This window comes from Hylobates moloch, unplaced genomic scaffold (assembly GCF_009828535.3).
Source record: "Hylobates moloch isolate HMO894 unplaced genomic scaffold, HMol_V3 SCAFFOLD_5, whole genome shotgun sequence".
Classification (NCBI taxonomy): Eukaryota; Metazoa; Chordata; class Mammalia; order Primates; family Hylobatidae; genus Hylobates; species Hylobates moloch.
This window is the reverse complement of record NW_026652280.1, coordinates 90175837-90194107: the sequence shown is the minus strand read 5'-3', so window position 1 is coordinate 90194107 and position 18271 is coordinate 90175837. Positions and strand designations below refer to the sequence as shown.

The 18271-nt window shown below is 52.6% G+C and overlaps 1 protein-coding gene across 7 annotated transcripts in view; it reads left to right on the top strand.

Annotated features, from left to right (window-relative positions):
• Positions 1-18271, top strand: part of LOC131383616 (actin) — a 38387-nt gene that overhangs the window by 17094 nt on the left and 3022 nt on the right. For 2 of the 7 annotated variants that reach the window (XM_058439830.1, XM_058439829.1), the window contains exons 4-9: positions 4862-4990; positions 8309-8419; positions 11338-11422; positions 12725-12886; positions 15199-15387; positions 17287-17468. In XM_058439830.1, the coding sequence (XP_058295813.1) occupies positions 4862-4990; positions 8309-8419; positions 11338-11422; positions 12725-12886; positions 15199-15206 (495 nt within the window). In that variant the 3' untranslated portion in view covers positions 15207-15387; positions 17287-17468. Of the gene's footprint in view, positions 1-4553; positions 4647-4861; positions 4991-8308; positions 8420-11337; positions 11423-12724; positions 12887-15198; positions 15388-17286; positions 17469-18271 lie in introns of those variants that run through there. The other 5 variants (XM_058439832.1, XM_058439828.1, XM_058439831.1 and 2 more) reach the window with 4 other exon arrangements.

The following is an 18271-nucleotide window of genomic DNA, read 5'->3' as shown; positions in this document are numbered from 1 at the left end:
TTCCAATCGTCTGTGGTAGGGAGCAGCATCATGACACAGAAGATCTCAGATGTCGCGGGACCTTATGGCCATCACCCTTGCGCTTTGCAGCACTTGGAGCAAATTATTGGCAATGTTTCTAATTATCCAAGATACACTGGATCCCAGAGCTGTGACAGAGGAGAAAATCCCATCTCCCTCTCTAAGAGGATAAAATGCACATGGATGCTGGGAGCCAGTGGATTTCCTCCTCGCTGTCCAAGTGGCAGGGATCATAGCAGGGGCCACCCTGGCAAATTGCAGGGGCCTGCACTCAAGCTAGCCAACCAGCTTGCTGCTTGGAGATTGTGGAGCTCAGTTGTTAAGAGCTGGGGCTTCAGGGCAGGGGAGACTGAGGCTCCAATCTCAGCCCTGTCCACAGCACATGCATGACTCAGGGCAAGGGTGCTGCTGTGGCAGAGGCATCTCTTTTGCATAATGCGATTGTCCAAAGTATGTATCTCATAGATTCGGCCTGAAGGTTAAATGAGATGAGTAAACGTATGTTTGGTGCAGTTTCTGGACCATAGGGAGTGTTTAGCAATGATGACGATGGCAGTGATGATAACAATGACTAATATATTCGTGTATTCACTTAAAACAACAGAAATGTGGCCATGTGCAGTGGCTCACGCCTGTAATCCCAGCACTTTGGGAGACCGAGGTGGGTGGATCACCTGAGGTCAGGAGTTTGAGACCAGCCTGGCCAACATGGCAAAACCCCGTCTCTACTAAAAATACAAAAATTAGCTGGGCATGGTGGCGGGCGCCTGTAATTCCAGCTACTCTGGAGGTTGAGGCAGGAGAATCGCTTGAACCCAGGAGGCAGAGGCTGCAGTGAGCTGAGATCGCACCACTGTACTCCAGCCTGGGCGATAGAGTGAGACTTCATCTAAAAAAAAAACCAGAAATGTATTTCCTCATAGTTCTGGGGACCTGGAGTCTGAAAGCAAGGTGTCAGCAGGGCTGGCTTCCTCCCAGGGCTCTCGCAGCTGATCTTTCCTGCCTCTTCCAGCTCCTGGGGGCTCCAGGGATCCCTTGGCTGCCTCGGTCTTCACATGGCCTCCTCTTTTTCCTTTTCTGTCTCAAATCTCCTCCTGCCTCTCTCTTAGAAGGAGACTTGTCATTGGATTTGGGGCCCATCCAGGTGAATCCAAGGTGATTCTCATCTTGAGATTCTTTTTTTTTTTTTTTGAGACAGAGTCTCGCTCTGTCGCCCAGGCTGGAGTGCAGTGGTGCGATCTCGGCTCACTGCAAGCTCCGCCTCCCGGGTTCATGCCATTCTCCTGCCTCAGCCTCTCCGAGTAGCTGGGACTACAGGCGCCCGCCACCACGCCCGGCTAATTTTTTGTATTTTTAGTAGAGACGGGGTTTCACCGTGGTCTCGATCTCCTGACCTCGTGATCCGCCCGCCTCAGCCTCCCAAAGTGCTGGGATTACAAGCGTGAGCCACCGTGCCCGGCCGAGATTCTTAACTATCACTTCTGCAAAGACACTTGATGCAGATAAAGTCACCTGAGACTCCAGGTGGACATAATGATAGGGGGGTGGGCATCATTCAACTCACTACAGTTACAGTGTGGAATTTCATCTCAGCTCTCAGCCCCTCCTCCAGGGAAGGGGCCTTATACTTGGAGTATGAATTGACTTAGAGGGGGTGCATTAGGGAGCATCTGCTGAGAGTGAGAGGCTCTCCCCTCCGAATCCACCCCAGCTAGGCTGTAGGCACTGTCACTGTCTCCCATCACCCCCATGTGGGACTGTCCTAGTTGCAGGAAAACAAGCTCAGGGACGCACACAATAAATGTAATGCCCTTGAATCATCCTGAAACCATCCCCTGCCCTGCTCAGTGCAAAAATTGTCTTCCATGAAACTGGTCCCTGGTGCCAAAAAGGTTGGGGAATGCTGACCTAGATGGCGAAACACAAGATCACAGCAAGAGGAAAATTCTTTGCCAAAACAGAATAAGTGACCAAGATGAACTATGGGGCAGCAGACTGCTTCACTCAACCACAGCAGATTGGGCTCTTGATTTGATTTTATTTTCATGGGTGGCTGGGCGTAAGTTTCTGTCTCTGAGAGAGGTCACCTTTTTTTCTAGATCTAAGCTCCATGTCCCTTCCCACAAGCTCGATGCAGTGCCCTTAACTCCCAAGTCAAGAAGTCACAGCCACGGAGACCCAGGGTGTCCCTCGGGGCTCCGCCACCCCCACGCCCCTTCTAAGGCTTAAGTCTGGCAGCCAAGATGGCAGTGAGACCCCTTGTAGGAGAACTTGTGAGAACAGAGAGGCAGGATGAAGGCATTGCCCAAAGTCAATGGGTCCCTTCCAAGTAGAGCAGCCGTTCTGACCCACAGGCCTCCTGACGAAAGGACACCAGGCCCAGCACTATCCAACTTTTTATCTCAAACAGCAACTTCGAACTGGAGAAAACATTGTTTCTTCTGCACACCCGTGACTTTGTCCCTCCTACCCACTACACTTAGATGTGGGTGGCTGAGAAACGTTCGAGGAGGTGGCAGCAGTGACAATCCCTCCTGCCATGATGTCAGCTTATGAAATGCATTCCTGCTGGTGGGCTTAATCGACTTGAACCTCCAGCAGCGCCATGGTGAGGTGTGAGGAAGAGAGGTCATTGTTCCCACTGGACAGAGAAGAAGATAGAGGCTCAGAGAAGAAGATGGAGGCCCAGAGAAGAAGATGGAGGCCCAGAGAAGAAGATGGAGGCTCAGAGAAAAAGGTGGAGGCCCAGAGAAGAAGATGGAGGCTCAGAGAAGGAGATGGAGGCTCGGAGAGGGAGATGGAGGCTCAGAGAAGGAGATGGAGGCTCCGAGAAGAAGATTGAGGCTCGGAGAGGGAGATGGAGGCTCGGAGAGGGAGATGGAGGCTCCGAGAAGGAGATGGAGGCTCAGAGAAGAAGATGGAGGCTCAGAGAAGAATATGGAGGCTCAGAGAAGGAGTTAGAGGCTCCAAGAGGGAGATGGAGGCTCAGAGAGGGAGATGGAGGCTCAGAGAAGGAGATGGAGGCTCCAAGAAGAAGATGGATGCTCTGAGAGGGAGATGGAGGCTCCGAGAAGGAGATGGAGGCTCAGAGAAGGAGATGGAGGCTCTGAGAAGAAGATGGAGGCTCCGAGAAGGAGATGGAGGCTCAGAGAAGGAGATGGAGGCTCCGAGAAGAAGATGGAGGCTCCGAGAAGGAGATGGAGGCTCCGAGAAGGAGATGGAGGCTCAGAGAGGGAGATGGAGGCTCAGAGAAGAAGATGGAGGCTCAGAGGAGATGGAGGCTCAGAGAAGGGAAACGACTTTCCCCAGGTCTCATAGCTGGTGATTCTCATCCCAAATCCAAACCTCTTCTGCTGAAGAGACAAACTCCTAAGATAGAAAAGCTCTGAGCAGGTGAGCTGTGGCAGCCTGGAGAGGGGGCCTCACTCTGAAATCACTGCTCCATTGCATCTCTGCAGCATTGCACTCTTGCACCTGGCATCATGGCACCATTGAGCCACTGCACCATGGCATGGTTGTTCCACCACATGCACCATTGCACCATGGCACCATGACATCATTGCACCATAGCACTATGACGTCACTGCACCATGGCACCATGAGGTCATTGCAGCATGACACCATTATGTCACTGCAGCACAGCACCATGGCGTCATTGCAGCATGGCACCATTATGTCACTGCAGCACAGCACCATGACGTCACTGTACCGTGGCACCATGACATCACTGCACCGTGGCACCATGGCCTCATTGCAGCATGGCACCATTATGTCACTGCAGCATGGCACCATGACGTCATTGCACCGTGGCACCATGATGTCACTGCACCATGGCACCATGGCCTCATTGCAGCATGGCACCATTATGTCACTGTGGCACAGCACCATTGCACTGAGGCCATCCTTCCTACCTGCCACTCCCAGCCAATGACTGAGGATGGCAGTGACACCAAGGCAAGTCAAGCCCATTTTCGGGAAACCCAGCACTCCTGTAATAATTGAGCCTGGCTCAAGAACTCTCCAACAACCTTGCAAAGCCTTCCCTTAGACGGCATGGTGGCTAAGGTCACCCACCCAATCTGCTTCCCTGTTTCCTGCACCCAGGCTCAGACTTGGACAGCAGCCTGTTGTCTCTTCGATCTTTGTCCTGCTGTCTCCCAATTGTCCCCGACGTGTGCGTATTCCCTAATCACATCCTTGCACCTTTCATTCCATCCTGGTGTCTGTTTCTCAGTGGACCCAGATGAACACATGGGCCGTCAAGTAAAATCACCTCTGAATGACGGAACGGATAGCTTAATCTGCCATGAAAGTAGCCAGGTTTATCTTCCTAAAAAATAACATAAGTTGAATTACATCACAGACCCTTTTCTGGTCAACCTTCCGAAGCAAATGTGGAAGCAGTGACGATCCCTCCTACCACGATGTCAGCTTATGAAATGCATTCTTGCCAGTGGGCTTAATCGATTTGATCCTCTAGCAGCACTGTGGCATTCCTGGTGCATCTCCCCTCACCTCTCCTTCCTCAGCAGCATCTCTCCTTGCTGTCCCCAGTTTCCTCATCTACGAAGTGGACAGGACGAATGTCCTAGGAACGACTCCTTGGGCACACTCTTACCTTGCAGGTAGTTTGCTAAAACCTCTTAGTGGCCATTTCTGAAATAGCTCACAGGGCTCGGGGAGGTCGTGGATGCCGGTGCTGTGACTTGGAGTCTCCCACGAAGGCCACTGTGGCCTCCCAGCCACTGCTCACTGGGTCTCCACAAATGAAAGCCAGCTGCAGGGGAGTCCAACCCCAGTCACCCCTAGAAGCTGATCTGTCCTGGCCTGTGTCTTTCAGAACGTATTTGTGGGGATGGAAGAGGAAGACTGGTTCATTGGAGAGGAGGTTCAGAAAAGACGAGGGAAACTCAACGTGCAATATCCCATTTCTCGGGCAACGACAACCAACTGGGAAAACATGGAGAAGGCGGGCACAGCTTCTGCCAGGCAGGACGTGTTCATAGGCCTCCCTAGCTAGGTCCAGCTATGAGACAGGGGTGCAGGCCTTCCTAACACAGACCCTGCTGTGAGGGCTGAGGGGGATGATGGATAAAAAGTCCTCAGTCCTGGCCGGGCGTAGTGGCTCATGCTTGTAATTCCAGCCCTTTGGGAGGCCAAGGCAGGTGGACAGATTGAGTGCAGGAGTTTGAGTCCAACCTGGGAAACACAGTGAGAATCCATGTCTACAAAAAATTAAAAAATAATCTGGCTGTGGTGGTGTGCCACTGTAGTCCCAGCTACTGGGGAGGCTGAGGTGGGAGGATTGCTTGAGCCTGGAAGGTGGAGGCTGCAGTGAGCTGTGATTGCAACCCTGTGCTCCAGCTTGGGCAACAGAAGGAGACCCTGTCTCAAAGAAGACAAACAAATGGCAAAAAAGTCTTCAGTCCCAAACAGTAAGAAGTGTAAGTATGGTGAACTTGCAGCTCCCTCATTTAGTAACTGAGGTTCTGGCTAGGACCTCCATGTGCATTTGGACAGGCAGTGCACTGCCTTAGAGGATGTACCTGTTAGTTACCATGTCCCTGTCCTAGCCACAGACAAGGCGGCTTCAACAGCAGGAATTCATTGCCTCACCATCCTGGAGGCTGGAAGTCCAAGGTCAAGGTGTGGGCCGAGCTGGTTCCTTGTAGGGCCGTGCTGGAGCCTGTGTCCTGGGCCTTTCCCCTGGTGGCTGTCAGTCTTTGGCTCCCCTTGGCTCACAGATGTGTCACCCCGATGTCTGCCTTCAGGTTCACGTGGCATTCTCTGTGTCTGTGTCCACATTTCCTCCTTCCTATGGGATTGGGGACCCAGCCTCCTCTTAAGTGATGGCATCTGCAACAACCCTGTTTCCAAATAAGGTCCCATTCAGATGTACGGGGGCTAAGACTTCAAAATATGAATTTTGGGGAGACACAATTCAACTTATCACAATGTTCTAATGCTGGCTTCACACATTAGCCCCAAATGCAGAGGCTGAAAATGCCAATGGTCATCTCTCGCAGTTTTGTGGGTCAGGAATCTGGGAGTGACTCCTCAGGCTGGTTCTGGCTCGGGGTCTCAAGTGGCTGCCACAGCTCAGGGGCTGTGTCGGCTGCAGGCTTGACTGGGGCTGGAGGAGCCCCTTCCAAGGTGGCAGTATCAGGTGGCCACGGGGTGCTTCCTCTGCATGGGGGTCTCCCCCCAGGGCTGCTCGATGTCCTGCCAGCCTGGCGGTTGGCTTCCCCCACGGGGAACTATGGAAAAGGCCAAGGTGGAGGCACCAGGCCACCATGGCACAGCCCGGGCCGTTGCACTGTTACTTCTGCCACATTCTGTTGGTCACAAACCAGTCCTGATTCCATGTGGGAAAGGTCTGCACAGGGCGTGACTTCCAGGGGCTGAGGGCCGTGGGGCCATCTTGGCGGGGGCAGTGGGAGCACCATTCACAAGCATTTTCTCCTGCAGAGCTGTGGCTGTGGCTCCCGGTGTGACAGGGAATGCAGAAACATGGGCAACGTAAGCAGGTCTTGGAAAGCACGGCTTCAGCTATGGGCCCCAGGGGCCCCCCGCCCTCTGCTGCCTTGTTGGGGGCTCACCTGCCTGAGGGAGCCCAAGGTGCTGGCTCCTGCGTGGCTTCAGGGGTCCTGGCTCCTGGCTTCACCATCTTCCCTGAATTGCCAGCATCACACAGTGACCCTCCTCTGTGCCCACGCCTCCCACCTCCTCCCTCTCATCACCCCACCCCATCTTCAGGAGACTATTCCAAGCTCATTTCTGGCTGTGTCCTTTTCCTGCCTCAGGCTGGTCATCTGTGGATGGGCCACACCTGCAGCTGACGCTTGGCTCTTGCTCTTTCACGGGGATTGTGGCCTCATGCTTCCAGGTTCTGTGCCTGCCTGCAGGAGGCCGCCCCTTTACACTGCCCTCCCCCAGGGGCACATCCCCCCACAGGGACAGGCAGCCGACTCACACCTGATAACCAACCATGGTGTACTGAGCCCCTGCTGTACCAGGTGTGAGGGGCTGAATTGTGTCCCCCAACATTTACACGTGAAACCCTAGCCTCCAATGCCTCAGAGTGTGACTGTGCTTGGAGATAGCGGCTTTAAAGCGGCAAGTAGGTTAAGAAGAGATCATTAGGGTGGGCCCTAATTCGGTGTGATTGGGGCCTTATCAGAAGAGGAAGTTAGATGCAGACACACAGCGGGGGACCCTGTGAGGACGCCACCAGAAGAAGACAGTGCCTGCAAGCCGAGGAGAGAGGCCTCGGGAGGAACCAGCCCTGTGGCACCTTCATCTGGGACTCCAGCCTCCAGAATGGGAGACAATGAGTGTCTGTGGTACGAGGTGCCTGTCTCTGGGGCTTTGTGATGGCAGCCGTGGGACATGAATGCACCAGACTTCTTGGTGAGGCCACCATTTCACTGTCACACTCCTCTGTGAGGCAGGGAACATTTCCTGTTTTGAGGATGAGGAATGAGGTTCAACAGAGTCAGGTCCCTTGTCCAGGGCTGGCCTGGTGTGTGGTGGAGCTTCCGTTCATGCTGGGCTTACACCTACACTCTCTCCCTGTGCAGCATCCACCCGTCTGAGTCCCAGTCTATGTCACACCCTTCTGACCCTATCAGACCATGAGATGCTCTAGCCAAGCCCTGGGCCTCACTGGTCTCAGCCCCACGTCCTAGCCCCAGGCATGGTGACCGAGTGGAGGTTCTGCGTCTTGCTGAAGCCACGCTGTCCCCCTGCTGCTCCCTGAGATCAGGATGCCCTCTCTGTCACTCAGCCATCGCAAGTGCTATTTACAATGCTGCTTTGACGGCTGGGTGCAGTGGCTCACACCTGTAATCCCAGCATTTTTGGAGGCTGAGGTGGGTGCATCACCCGAGGTCAGGAGTTCAAGACCAGCCTGGCCAACATGGCAAAACCCTGTCTCTACTGAAAATACAAAAACTAGCTGGACATGGTGGCACGTGCCTGTAGTCCCAGCTACTTGGGAGGCTGAGGCAGGAGAATCACTCGAACCGGGGAGGTGGAGGTTGCAGTGAGCTGAGATCGCGCCACTACACTCCAGCCTGGGCGACAGAGCGAGACTCTGTCTCAGAACAATAGAAATAGTAAAATAAAAATAAAACACTGCTTTGTCAAACATATAACATAAAATAAGATAATATAAAATAATAAAACCTAAAGCCCTGCCTGGTCCTGCAGCCAGGCCCTGCCCCATTTGCAAAAGCCTGGCCTTGGCCCCAGGAAGCTGCTGACTCTGCATCCCATCTCCTCCCAGATTTGGCATCACTCCTTCTACCAGGTGCTCCACGTCGCCCCAGAGCAGCACCCCATGTTGGTGACGGAGCCGCCTTTGAACCCAACACCCAGCAAAGAGAAAGTCACACAGGTACCAGGGCCAGCGGTGGTGAGGGCCTCAGGGGCTCAACATCTGGTCTCCCCTGAGTGGGGGGCAACCTCGGCCTCACTTGCTCCTTGCTTGGCAAGAGGAGGACGCTGGTCAGGGGACGCCCCTCGACACTCACGCCAAGGTGCTAGCCAGGGGCTGGGCACTGCATACACATGACTTCAGGCAGGCCCTCCAACCAGCCGTGGGGCAGTAGACCATCCTACCCTTTGTACATATGAATAGCCTGCGGCAGCAGGGAGCTTAAGCAATTTGGCTAAGTTCATGCTGAGTGTCGCTGGCGGTCTCGCCTAGACCCCGGTGGTCTCATCCTGCAACTCCACTCTCAGCCACAATTCAGTTGTCCTAGGTGCAGGTCTGACTCCGGCCTCTGATTCTGGTTTAAAAGCTCCCGGGTCTCTTCTCTGAGCTTCCTCTTGGGCCTGCCCACCAGGCAGGAGGCACTGGTGTGTGTTGACAGGGTGGCCCTGATGGGGCTGGGCAGTGGGGCCTGGCAGGGGCCCGGGCTGGAGAAGAGAGGAAGGTGTGGCACTCTCCTTAAGGCTGGGGTGGGGACTGCAGGGCTGCGGCTGGCCACCATGTTCCCATCACATCATTAGCTGCTCCTAATGAGGACATCGGTGAGCTCATTAAGCAAGCTGCACAGGTCCATCACCTGGCCCAGAGTCCCTGGAGCCCAGCAGTGTCTCCCGCAGTGAGCCGTGACCCACAGACAGGCCCAGGGCTTGAGGCGCCACCTGCTCACTGCAGAGGCACACGCAGCGGCCCAGAAATGGCAGCTCCATCCGTCACCGTGCAGGCATGAGCTGCCGCCTCATTTAAGACAAAGCCCTGAGCGGACCCTTCAGTCCTCCTCGGCTTGTGGACAGGTGGATCACAGGAGTGGGCCACAGCTGGGCTGCCTGGTCGGGGTGCAGCAGGCTCCCACTTTCAGACTGTCGAGTGTCCGTGAGGCGGTGGGGAGCTGGAGAAGGAGTGGGACGGCCCTCTCCGCAGGGGACATCTCGCTCCCCGGCGGGGGCGGCAAAGTTCTCTGGAGACACAGAACGGTGGGATGAGCATAGACATGGAGAGGGATTCAGGATGAGGGCCTGGCTCACACAGTGACGGAGGCTGGCAAGTTCCAAGTTCTGCCGTCGGGAAGCTGGAGCCCCAGGAGGGCCCGTGCTGTGGCTCCAGTCTGGAGGCTGGCAGGCTCTAGACCCAAAGAACCAACGTTCACTCCGAGTCTGAGGGCAGGAAAGGGTTGGCGTCTGGGTGCAGGCAGTCGAGCCAGAGGGGCTACCTCTTACTCCGTCCTTTTGATCAAATCAGGTCTGCAACTGATTGGATGAGGCCCACCCACACCCAGGAGGGCCGTCTGCTTTACACAGCCCCGATCCGCGTGTTGGTCTCACTCAGAGACACCCCACAGACACACGCTGAAGAACACTTGGCGAAATCCCAGGTGCCCCGTGGCCCAGTTTGGTTGGCCTGTGGGATAAGCCAGGGCTCCAGCCGTGGGGTTGGCGTCCAGCCTGCCTCTGCGGCTTCCCACCTGCTGGGTGCACTGCCTGCCTTTCTGCCCTGGTCCTCTCCAAATTCACCCTCTAACTGTATCAGGGACCCAGCAGGAAGTCAAAGGTACACTCACGTGGGGCATGTTTAGTGAGAGGGTCATAAAGAGATTATACACAAAGGTGAGCGTGAGTTTTAGAAAAAAGCCCCATGAGAGGGTGCAGTATCCGGGGGTGTCCTGGGGCAGCTGCTACCACCCCTAAGCCTGAAAGAGCAGTGGATGGTTATCAGTTCCCAGGGAGGGCTATCGCCCAGGCGCTGTGGGCTTCAGAAGAGGGACCCAGCAGGGAGGGAGCTGGGACATCAGCAAGCCCTCCCCCTCCGCTCCCTGGATCTCCTTCTGGAGCCCCGTGGGCAGAACCTGATGGGCAACCCAAGAAAGACGAGCCCAGGGCAGACATCACGAGGAAGGCGGGGGCTTCTGCAGGCCACAGGCAACCGCCAGCCCACTCGCATGGGGCTTTGCCTCACTGTGGGCAAAGGGATATTTCTACATCTGTGGGCCCTGCTTTGAACTCTCCATCCTGCACCCCACCCCAGCAGGCCTCAAAAAATCCCCACAAAGACAAAAGACAGCCTCGGCTCCTGCGGGCCTGCTGTGGGGCCAGAAGGTTACAGAGCTCACATGGTCTTCAGGGTCCTTCCCTGTGGTCCGATTCCCATTTTACAGATAAGAAAACTGAGGCCTGGGACCAGCAAGTGATGGCATTTGCAGAATGCTCAGTATACACTAAGCACTGTGGCATGGGCTTTATGGTTGTTAACTCATGTTGTCCTCAGCGCCATCCCCAGGGAGCTACCACCACTCTCCTGATGAGGAAACTGAGGCACAGTGAGGAGCAGTCATCTCCCAAGGTCACACATGCTGGAAGAGCCAGGCCTAGAACCCAGGGGTCCCACTGCCAGGCCAGGCCCTTCCCTGAACTCTGGGCTGCTCCCAGTGTCCACACCCCAACACTTCACACCCTGGGGCCACTGTGCACCTGTCCTAATCACCCTGAGCCAGGTACCAGACATCGATGGACAGCCCCTATGCCCAGGACCCCATCTGCAGGGAGTCCACAATCTAATCCAAGTCTCCTCACAGTCCTAAGAGGTGGCTAGGATGGGTGTGAGCCCATTTTACAGACTGGGAAACTGAGAGTGTCCCAGAGCTCATTGGAGAAAAGCTGGGATAAGGAGGAATGTCTTTCTGTGCCCGTGGTCTGGGTCTCTCTTGGGTTGTGTGGGGAACAAAATGCCTCTTGCAGGCGGGACTCATGTTGCCTGGGTAGTTAAGGGGAAGCCCACCTCCTCCTCATCTGCGGGCCTTGCTGCCAGGGGTGGCTGATGTTTCTCCCTAGGTGCTGTTTGAGACTTTCAACATACCTGCCCTGTATTTAGCTAACCAAGGAGTCCTTTCTCTATATGCCTCTGGCCAGACCTCCGGTGAGTAGTCCTGTGGGAGCCCCATACCCTCCCCCTCCCTCCAGCTGAGACACTCACCACTTTGTGCAGCCCACTCCCTCCCTGACCAGTAACGAAAGACAAAGACCCACACAGCTCGCACTCTCCAGCCCCTTTCATCCCTCCTGGTTAAACGATTCGCTCCCAGGTTTTAACAGTTTACTTTACTCACTTTTTTTCTTAATAGCTTTCTTGAGGTGTAATTGATATACAATAAACTGCATGTGTTTAAAGTGTACAATTTGCTAAGTTTTAACACATGGGTCTACTCTTGAAGCCTTCAGAACCAAGATAATGAATGTATCTGTCATCCCTAATCTTTTCCCTGGCACCACACACTCTGCCCCTCCAGTCTGTCCCCAGACAGCCACCAGCTGCCTTGGAATCTGCATTTTCTAGAATTTTGTATGAATGGACCAGGAGGTCAGCACTCTTTTTGGGTTTCTTTTTTTTTTTTTTTTCACACAGCGTAATTACTTGAAGATTTATCCTCGTGTGTGGGTTGAGAATTCATGTCTTCTGATTGCTGGATAGTAGCCCATCATATGAATACATTGTACTTTATCCACTTGTGAACGAATATTTGAGTTGTCAGTTTGGGGCTATTGTAAATAAAGCTGCTATGGGCCAGGTGCGGTGGCTCACGCCTGTAATCCCAGCACTTTGGGAGGCTGAGGAGCGCGGATCACGAGGTCAGGAGATCAAGACCATCCTGGCTAACACGGTGAAACCCCGTCTATACTAAAAGTACAAAAAATTAGCCAGGCATGGTGGCGGGCGCCTGTAGTCCCAGCTACTCGGGAGGCTGAGGCACGAGAATGGCGTGAACCTGGGAGGCAGAGCTTGCAGTGAGCCCAGATCACGCCACTGCACTCCAGCCTGAGTGACAGCACAAAACTCCGTCTCAAAAAAAAACAAAAAACGAAAAACAAAAAAGCTGCTATGGGCATTTGCATACAGTGTAAGTACTGCACAAGTATTATTTGTCAATTCAAACAATAAAAGGAAAAGATCCCTGGTATGATTTTTCCTCTTTTACCTTTCGGACCACTACTGTGAAACCTGCATGTGTGGCGTCATAAGAAAACTTGTGGGCCACCATCCACAACAGCCAGCCCTTTGGTTCCTCCTTGTACACTCACCTTTGGGGGAAGAAAGCTGGCTCCTCAGAATCTTTGTCTTCTCCTCCGTTAGCTCCCCTCTGCCTTCTCTCCCTGCAGATGTAACAATTGTACGGGATGTCATTGGCCCTGCATTATGATGCCAACATGTTCTCTTGTCTAGGCATGACTGTTGAATCTGGAGAGGGAATGACACACTTCGTGCCCATCGCTGATGGTTGTCCTTTGCATCAGTCAACCTTCCAGGTGGACATAGCTGGCCAGGACCTAACCTTGTACCTCCTGCAACTGTTGAAAGACAACGGGCAATTATTGGTGGGCACAGGTAGGAAATTGCTATTCTTGGCTGGGTAAACTAGTCTCTGGGGTATAATAGCCTTCTTTGCTAGCTCAACCTACAGCCCTCAGTGTGTAAAGCTAAGACTACTTGACCATCATTCGAGTTCTAAAAACAACTTTATTTATATTTAGGGACATTTAGTGGATTGATGATGATGATAAGGGTAATGATAATGATGATAATGATTATGGTGGTGGCGATGATGGTGATAGTGATGGTGACCATGATGGTGATGATGGTGATGCTGATGATGGTGATGGTCATATTGTGATTGATGGTGATAATGTTGATGATAGTGATGGTGATGGTGATGATGGTGATGGTCATATGGTAATTGGTGGTGATGGTGATGATGATGGTGGTGATGATGGTGATGCTGACAATGATGGTGATGGTGATGATGATGGTGATGATGATGGGTGATGATGGTGACGGTGATGATGATGGTTATAGTAATGGTAACAATGATTGTGATGATGGTGGTGGTGGTGGTAATGATGGTGATGGTTATGACAATTGTTAAGATGATGATGAGCTAAGCTTTATAGAGAACTTATCCATTGCAAAGCACCGGGCCAAGTAAACATCTCACATGCATTTTCTCATTGCTTCTCACTGTAACCCTATGAGAGGGAACAATTATTTCTATTATAAGAGGAAGATGCAGCCAGGTTCAATGTCTCATGTCTGTAATCCCAGCAATTTGGGAGGCTGGGGTGGGAGGACAACTTGAGCCTAGGAGTTTGCGATCAGCCTGGGCAACGTGGCAAGACCCAGTCTCTACAGAAAGATTAAAAAATTAGCAGGGTGTGGTGATGAGCAACCTGTAGTCCCAGCTACTTAGGAGGCTGAGGCAAGAGGACACTTGAGCCCAGGAGTCAGAGGTTATAGTGAGCTATGATGACACTACTGCATGCCAGCCTGGGTAACAGAGCAAAGCAACATCCTGTCTCTTAAAAAAAAATATAGGAAGAGGCCTAGGAAGGTTATTAGAAGATTTGCCCAACATTCCATAAATGATAAATGGTATAGCAGCTGGGATATGAACCCAAGGCTCCAGGCAAGGTGCCTGTCCTTCTCTGCACCCAGTTCCTGGACTAGATTCCCAGCCTGTATAACCTGCATGACACCCATTCCCAGTGAGCCTACAATCTTGCATCCCAGGGTCTTCCTTGCAGACCAAGAGGTCTGTGTCAAAAGTGATGCAAAGCACGGAACCTTAAAGAATAACAGCAATTAGAGGGAAAGTGAGAAGGATTGCAGGGCAAAGTCATAGCATGTTATTGATGCGTCACACCTGGTGAGCTCTTGGTGAGCATCGTTGCCTCTCGTCGTTCCAACAGTCTTGCGAATGACCGTTTATCCCATTCTTGCAGATAAGGAAAGGGAAGGTTTAAGAGGTTAATGAAGTTGCCTAAAGCCAGGCATAGGGTCAATGGCAGAGATGGGATTTGAACCCAAATTTGCCCCACCAAAGCCCCAACTACATGAAGAAAGGAACAAATATCAGGAGAGTGCAGCCTCCCGGGAGCCAAGGAAAGAAGGGAGTGATTGACAACCTCAGCTGCCAAGGGAAAGAGGTCAGGAAAGAACCGAAGAGCGTCCTCAGGTTTTCGGACCTAGGAGTACAGAACAGACCCAGGCAACAGCAGGTTAGGTGGAACGAGTGAAGGTAGAAGGCAGACGTCAGGGTGTTGAAGAGCACGTGACATTTCCAGGTGGGCGGTGCAGAATTCCCCTGATCCAACTCAAAAAGAGTGATAGAAAAAGTGTAAAACCATAAGCGAGAAGACACAGCTGGGTTTAAAGCCTGTTGTCAGCCATGCAGAAAGAGAAGGAGTGTATGTGACCTTCCAGATATTTCTGGGTGGGGATTTTGATCCACTGTGGGCAATTCTCCAGAGAAGAGGGCAGCTGTGAGCAGGTGGCAGCTGTGAGCAGGTGGCAGCTGGGGGATGGGGCACCAACCGCACTGCTTATAGCAGTGGATAAGAAAGTCAGGTTTGCTTTTCCAGCTCCCCCCAACCCTCCTCCAAACATACACCATATGTAGAAGGAGATCAACTTCTGGAACGCTAAAATTTCCTAATCCCTTTTATCTTAGTTCAAGACATACTTATTCTACTCTTCCACAAACTCAGGCTCAACGCATGGCACAAACAAGAGCGCCAGGAGTGTGAGATGGAAATAGAAATGACAGCTCCAGTGGTGCAGCTTCAACCTCATCAAAGGCGCTTCTGTGAACTCATCTCATTTTCATGCCTTTTTCTGTTTGGCACTTTTCCTTTGTCCCACAGGGGATTGAGAGTACATCTGGGACATGAAGGAGAAATGCTGCTATGTGGCTTTGGACTTTGACAAGGAAAAGATGAAAACCGATTCACCTTCCTGCCAACGGAAATATCAGCTGCCTGATGGCCAAGAGATCACCGTCGGGCAGGAGAGCTTCTTCTGCCCCGAGGTGCTCTTCCAGACAAAACTCATAGGTGAATCCGCAGGAAGGGGACAGAAATTAGCCTGGACATGAGCAAGTGAACACCCTGTAAGAAAGAAGGGGCCAGGCATGGTGCCTCATGCCTGTAATCCCAGCACTTTGGGAAGCTGAGGCGGGTGGATCACCTGAGGTCAGGAGTTTAAGACCAGCCTGGCCAACATGGTGAAATCCCGTCTCTACTAAAAATACAAAAATTAGCCAGGCAGGGTGGCACATTGCCTATAGTCCCAGCTACTCAGGAGGCTGAGGCAGGGAAATCGCTTGAACCTGGGAGGTGGGGGTTGCAGTGAGCCGAGATCACACTACTGCACTCCAGCCTGGGCAACAGAGTGAGACTCCATCTGAAAAAAGGAAAGAAAGAAGGAAAGGAAGGAAGGAAGGAAGGAAGGAAGGAAGGAAGGAAGGAAGGAAGGAAGGAAGGAAGGAAGGGAAGGAAGGAAGAAAGGAAGGAAGTAGGGCTGCCAGGAGGGGGTCTGGTTTGAGTAGCAAACAGGCACGCTGTTTCAAAAGCTCCTCCGACACCAGCTGACACTCACTAGGCACTTACAGTCCGCCTGTCACTTCACTGACCATTGTGTGTGTTAGATCCTTGAATCCACCCCCAAACCCACCTCTGTAAAATTATCCCATTTTACAGAGAAGGAAACTCACCAAAAAGGTCTCCTTTTTCATCATGTATGGTTTATACTCTGCCTGCTTACAAAATAATCTGAAATATACAAATCAAGACAATTTAAGACAGACATGTAATCACTCTGGATTTGGAGGGAGCTTTACAAATGTGGCTGATCTAGAGACTTTGAGTTAGCATGGAGCTGCCTAAATGCTCCAGCTGGTACATTTGTCCTGGTGGAATGGGAAAAATGACAGAGGGTGAAATCCCTACTGATGGGGAAGATGGAATCTCCCTGGTCAACATGGAAAAGCAGGTATTCCCTGGAGTCCAATTCTTCATTTGTCACCTTCATAAAGGACAAAGGGGAATTAAGGGCGGGGAAGTAACCATTTCCCCAGGATGAGGACCCAGTGAGTACCTGGCACTTAGAATCTTCTGTAAGTTAGTTGGTTTATCTCTGTGTTCCCCTGTTCAACTGTGCAGGGGATGGCCTGGTCACGTGCACCACTAATGTGAAGTAGAGAAGAAATTGAGGTTCTTCACCCACAGTGGGGAAGTTCTCCCCGGGGTCTGGCTGGGTCCCAGTGAACGGGAGCACCATCCCAGAACGGTGAAGCTAGCAGGGCCTTCCTGCCAGGCTCCTCTTAAATGCCCCTTGGGGCCTTTCGTCATGAGTCCAAGGTTATTCATCAGTTTTTTCTCACAGGCAAGAGGCACAGAGGGCACCACACAGCCTTCCCAGGGGCTCACAATGTTGAACAGAAAATATCAGGTTGGTGCAAAAGTAATCGATTACATTTGCACCAACCTAGTAATACAAGGCACACATCTCTTCAGGGTGGTTCTCATTATATTTGAGTTTATTCATGTGGCCAAATGATGAGCCAAGAAAGGAGAGATCAGTGTCATTTCTCAAAGGCTGCCGGAAGGAGGATGGTGCCTCGACAGGAATCTTTTTATACAATCGATACCAGGGCATTACATGTTAAGAACTGACAATAACAGTTGAATATAAATTCTCCTGGAGGAGAGTGGAGCATTCCTATTTATTTCCTCAACCAAGAGCAGCCGAGTCCTGTCATCTGGCCAGGTGGCTCCCGGCATTCCCTGGTGGGAGCCCAGCTAAGCTAAGGTTTGCCTACCTTGCTGGGTGCTACCTAAGGCTCAGGGAGGTTTCCAGCACCCAAGGCCTTCCGCTGGGAGGCAGGGGCCCAGGTGTGCAGCCGCCAAGCCTCTGGCTTCCAACATTCTTTCTCCCTCTGCCTGTCCTGACAGGGAAAAACACCCCTGGCATCCACACGATGGCCACCCAGAGCATAACTTCCTGCAACCCCGACCTCCAGAAGGTTCTCTTCGGCCACATGCTACTGTCCGGAGGGACGGGCTCCTGCCCTGGCTTGCGATTCCGGATGCAGAGAGAAATATCTGAGCTGGTGCCCCCTACAGTTTATGTGAAGGTGAGGCTTCCCCAACCCATCCCTTCTGGGAGCGCTTCAAGTTCATTCCACAGATGTATATTGAACGCAACAGATATGCCGGGCATGGCTCCTGGCACCTGGGAAGTCCTTGGAGCTTTCACTCTAGTTGCCGGGGGAAGCAATAAACGTCACAAATAAACATGAAGGGGACATGAGTGGCATGTCAGGAGGGCTGTGATCCATGGGGAAAGTGCAGCAAAGGACGGGGTGGGAGGGAGTGCGGGCAGGGCCGGGGTGGGCCAGAGTGGGCCTCCTCAAGAAGGGGACATTGGGTAAGCACTTGAGGTAAGGGTGAGCCGTGTGGATATCTGAGGAAGAGCGTTCAGCCGTGGAGGGGAAGAGCCCATGCAGTGGCTCAGAGGCTTACTTCCTGGAGGAAGGGCAAGGTGGGGTTGGCTGGGGCCGAGTGAGCAAAGGCAATGGGAAAGCAAAGTCAGAGATGCCGCAGAAGGACGTCCATTTCAAGAGGGGCTGAAAACCCCCAGCAGGGTTTAGCAGAGGAAAGATATTGTCCAAGTAGGCTCTGGAGAACTGCTCAGGCTCCCGTGCAGAGAGTAGATGTCATAGGGACACAAGGTGTGGACAGTCAGAACATTAGGACTGTTGGGATGTTGGGAATGTCAGGACATTGAGACTGTTGGAATGTTAGGACTGCCAGGATTTGGGGATTGCTGAGATGTCGGGACTGCTGGGATGTCGGGACTGTTGGAATGTTGGGACTGTTGGAATATCGGGACTGTAGAGATGTCGGGACTGTTGAGATGTCAGGACTGTTGGGATGT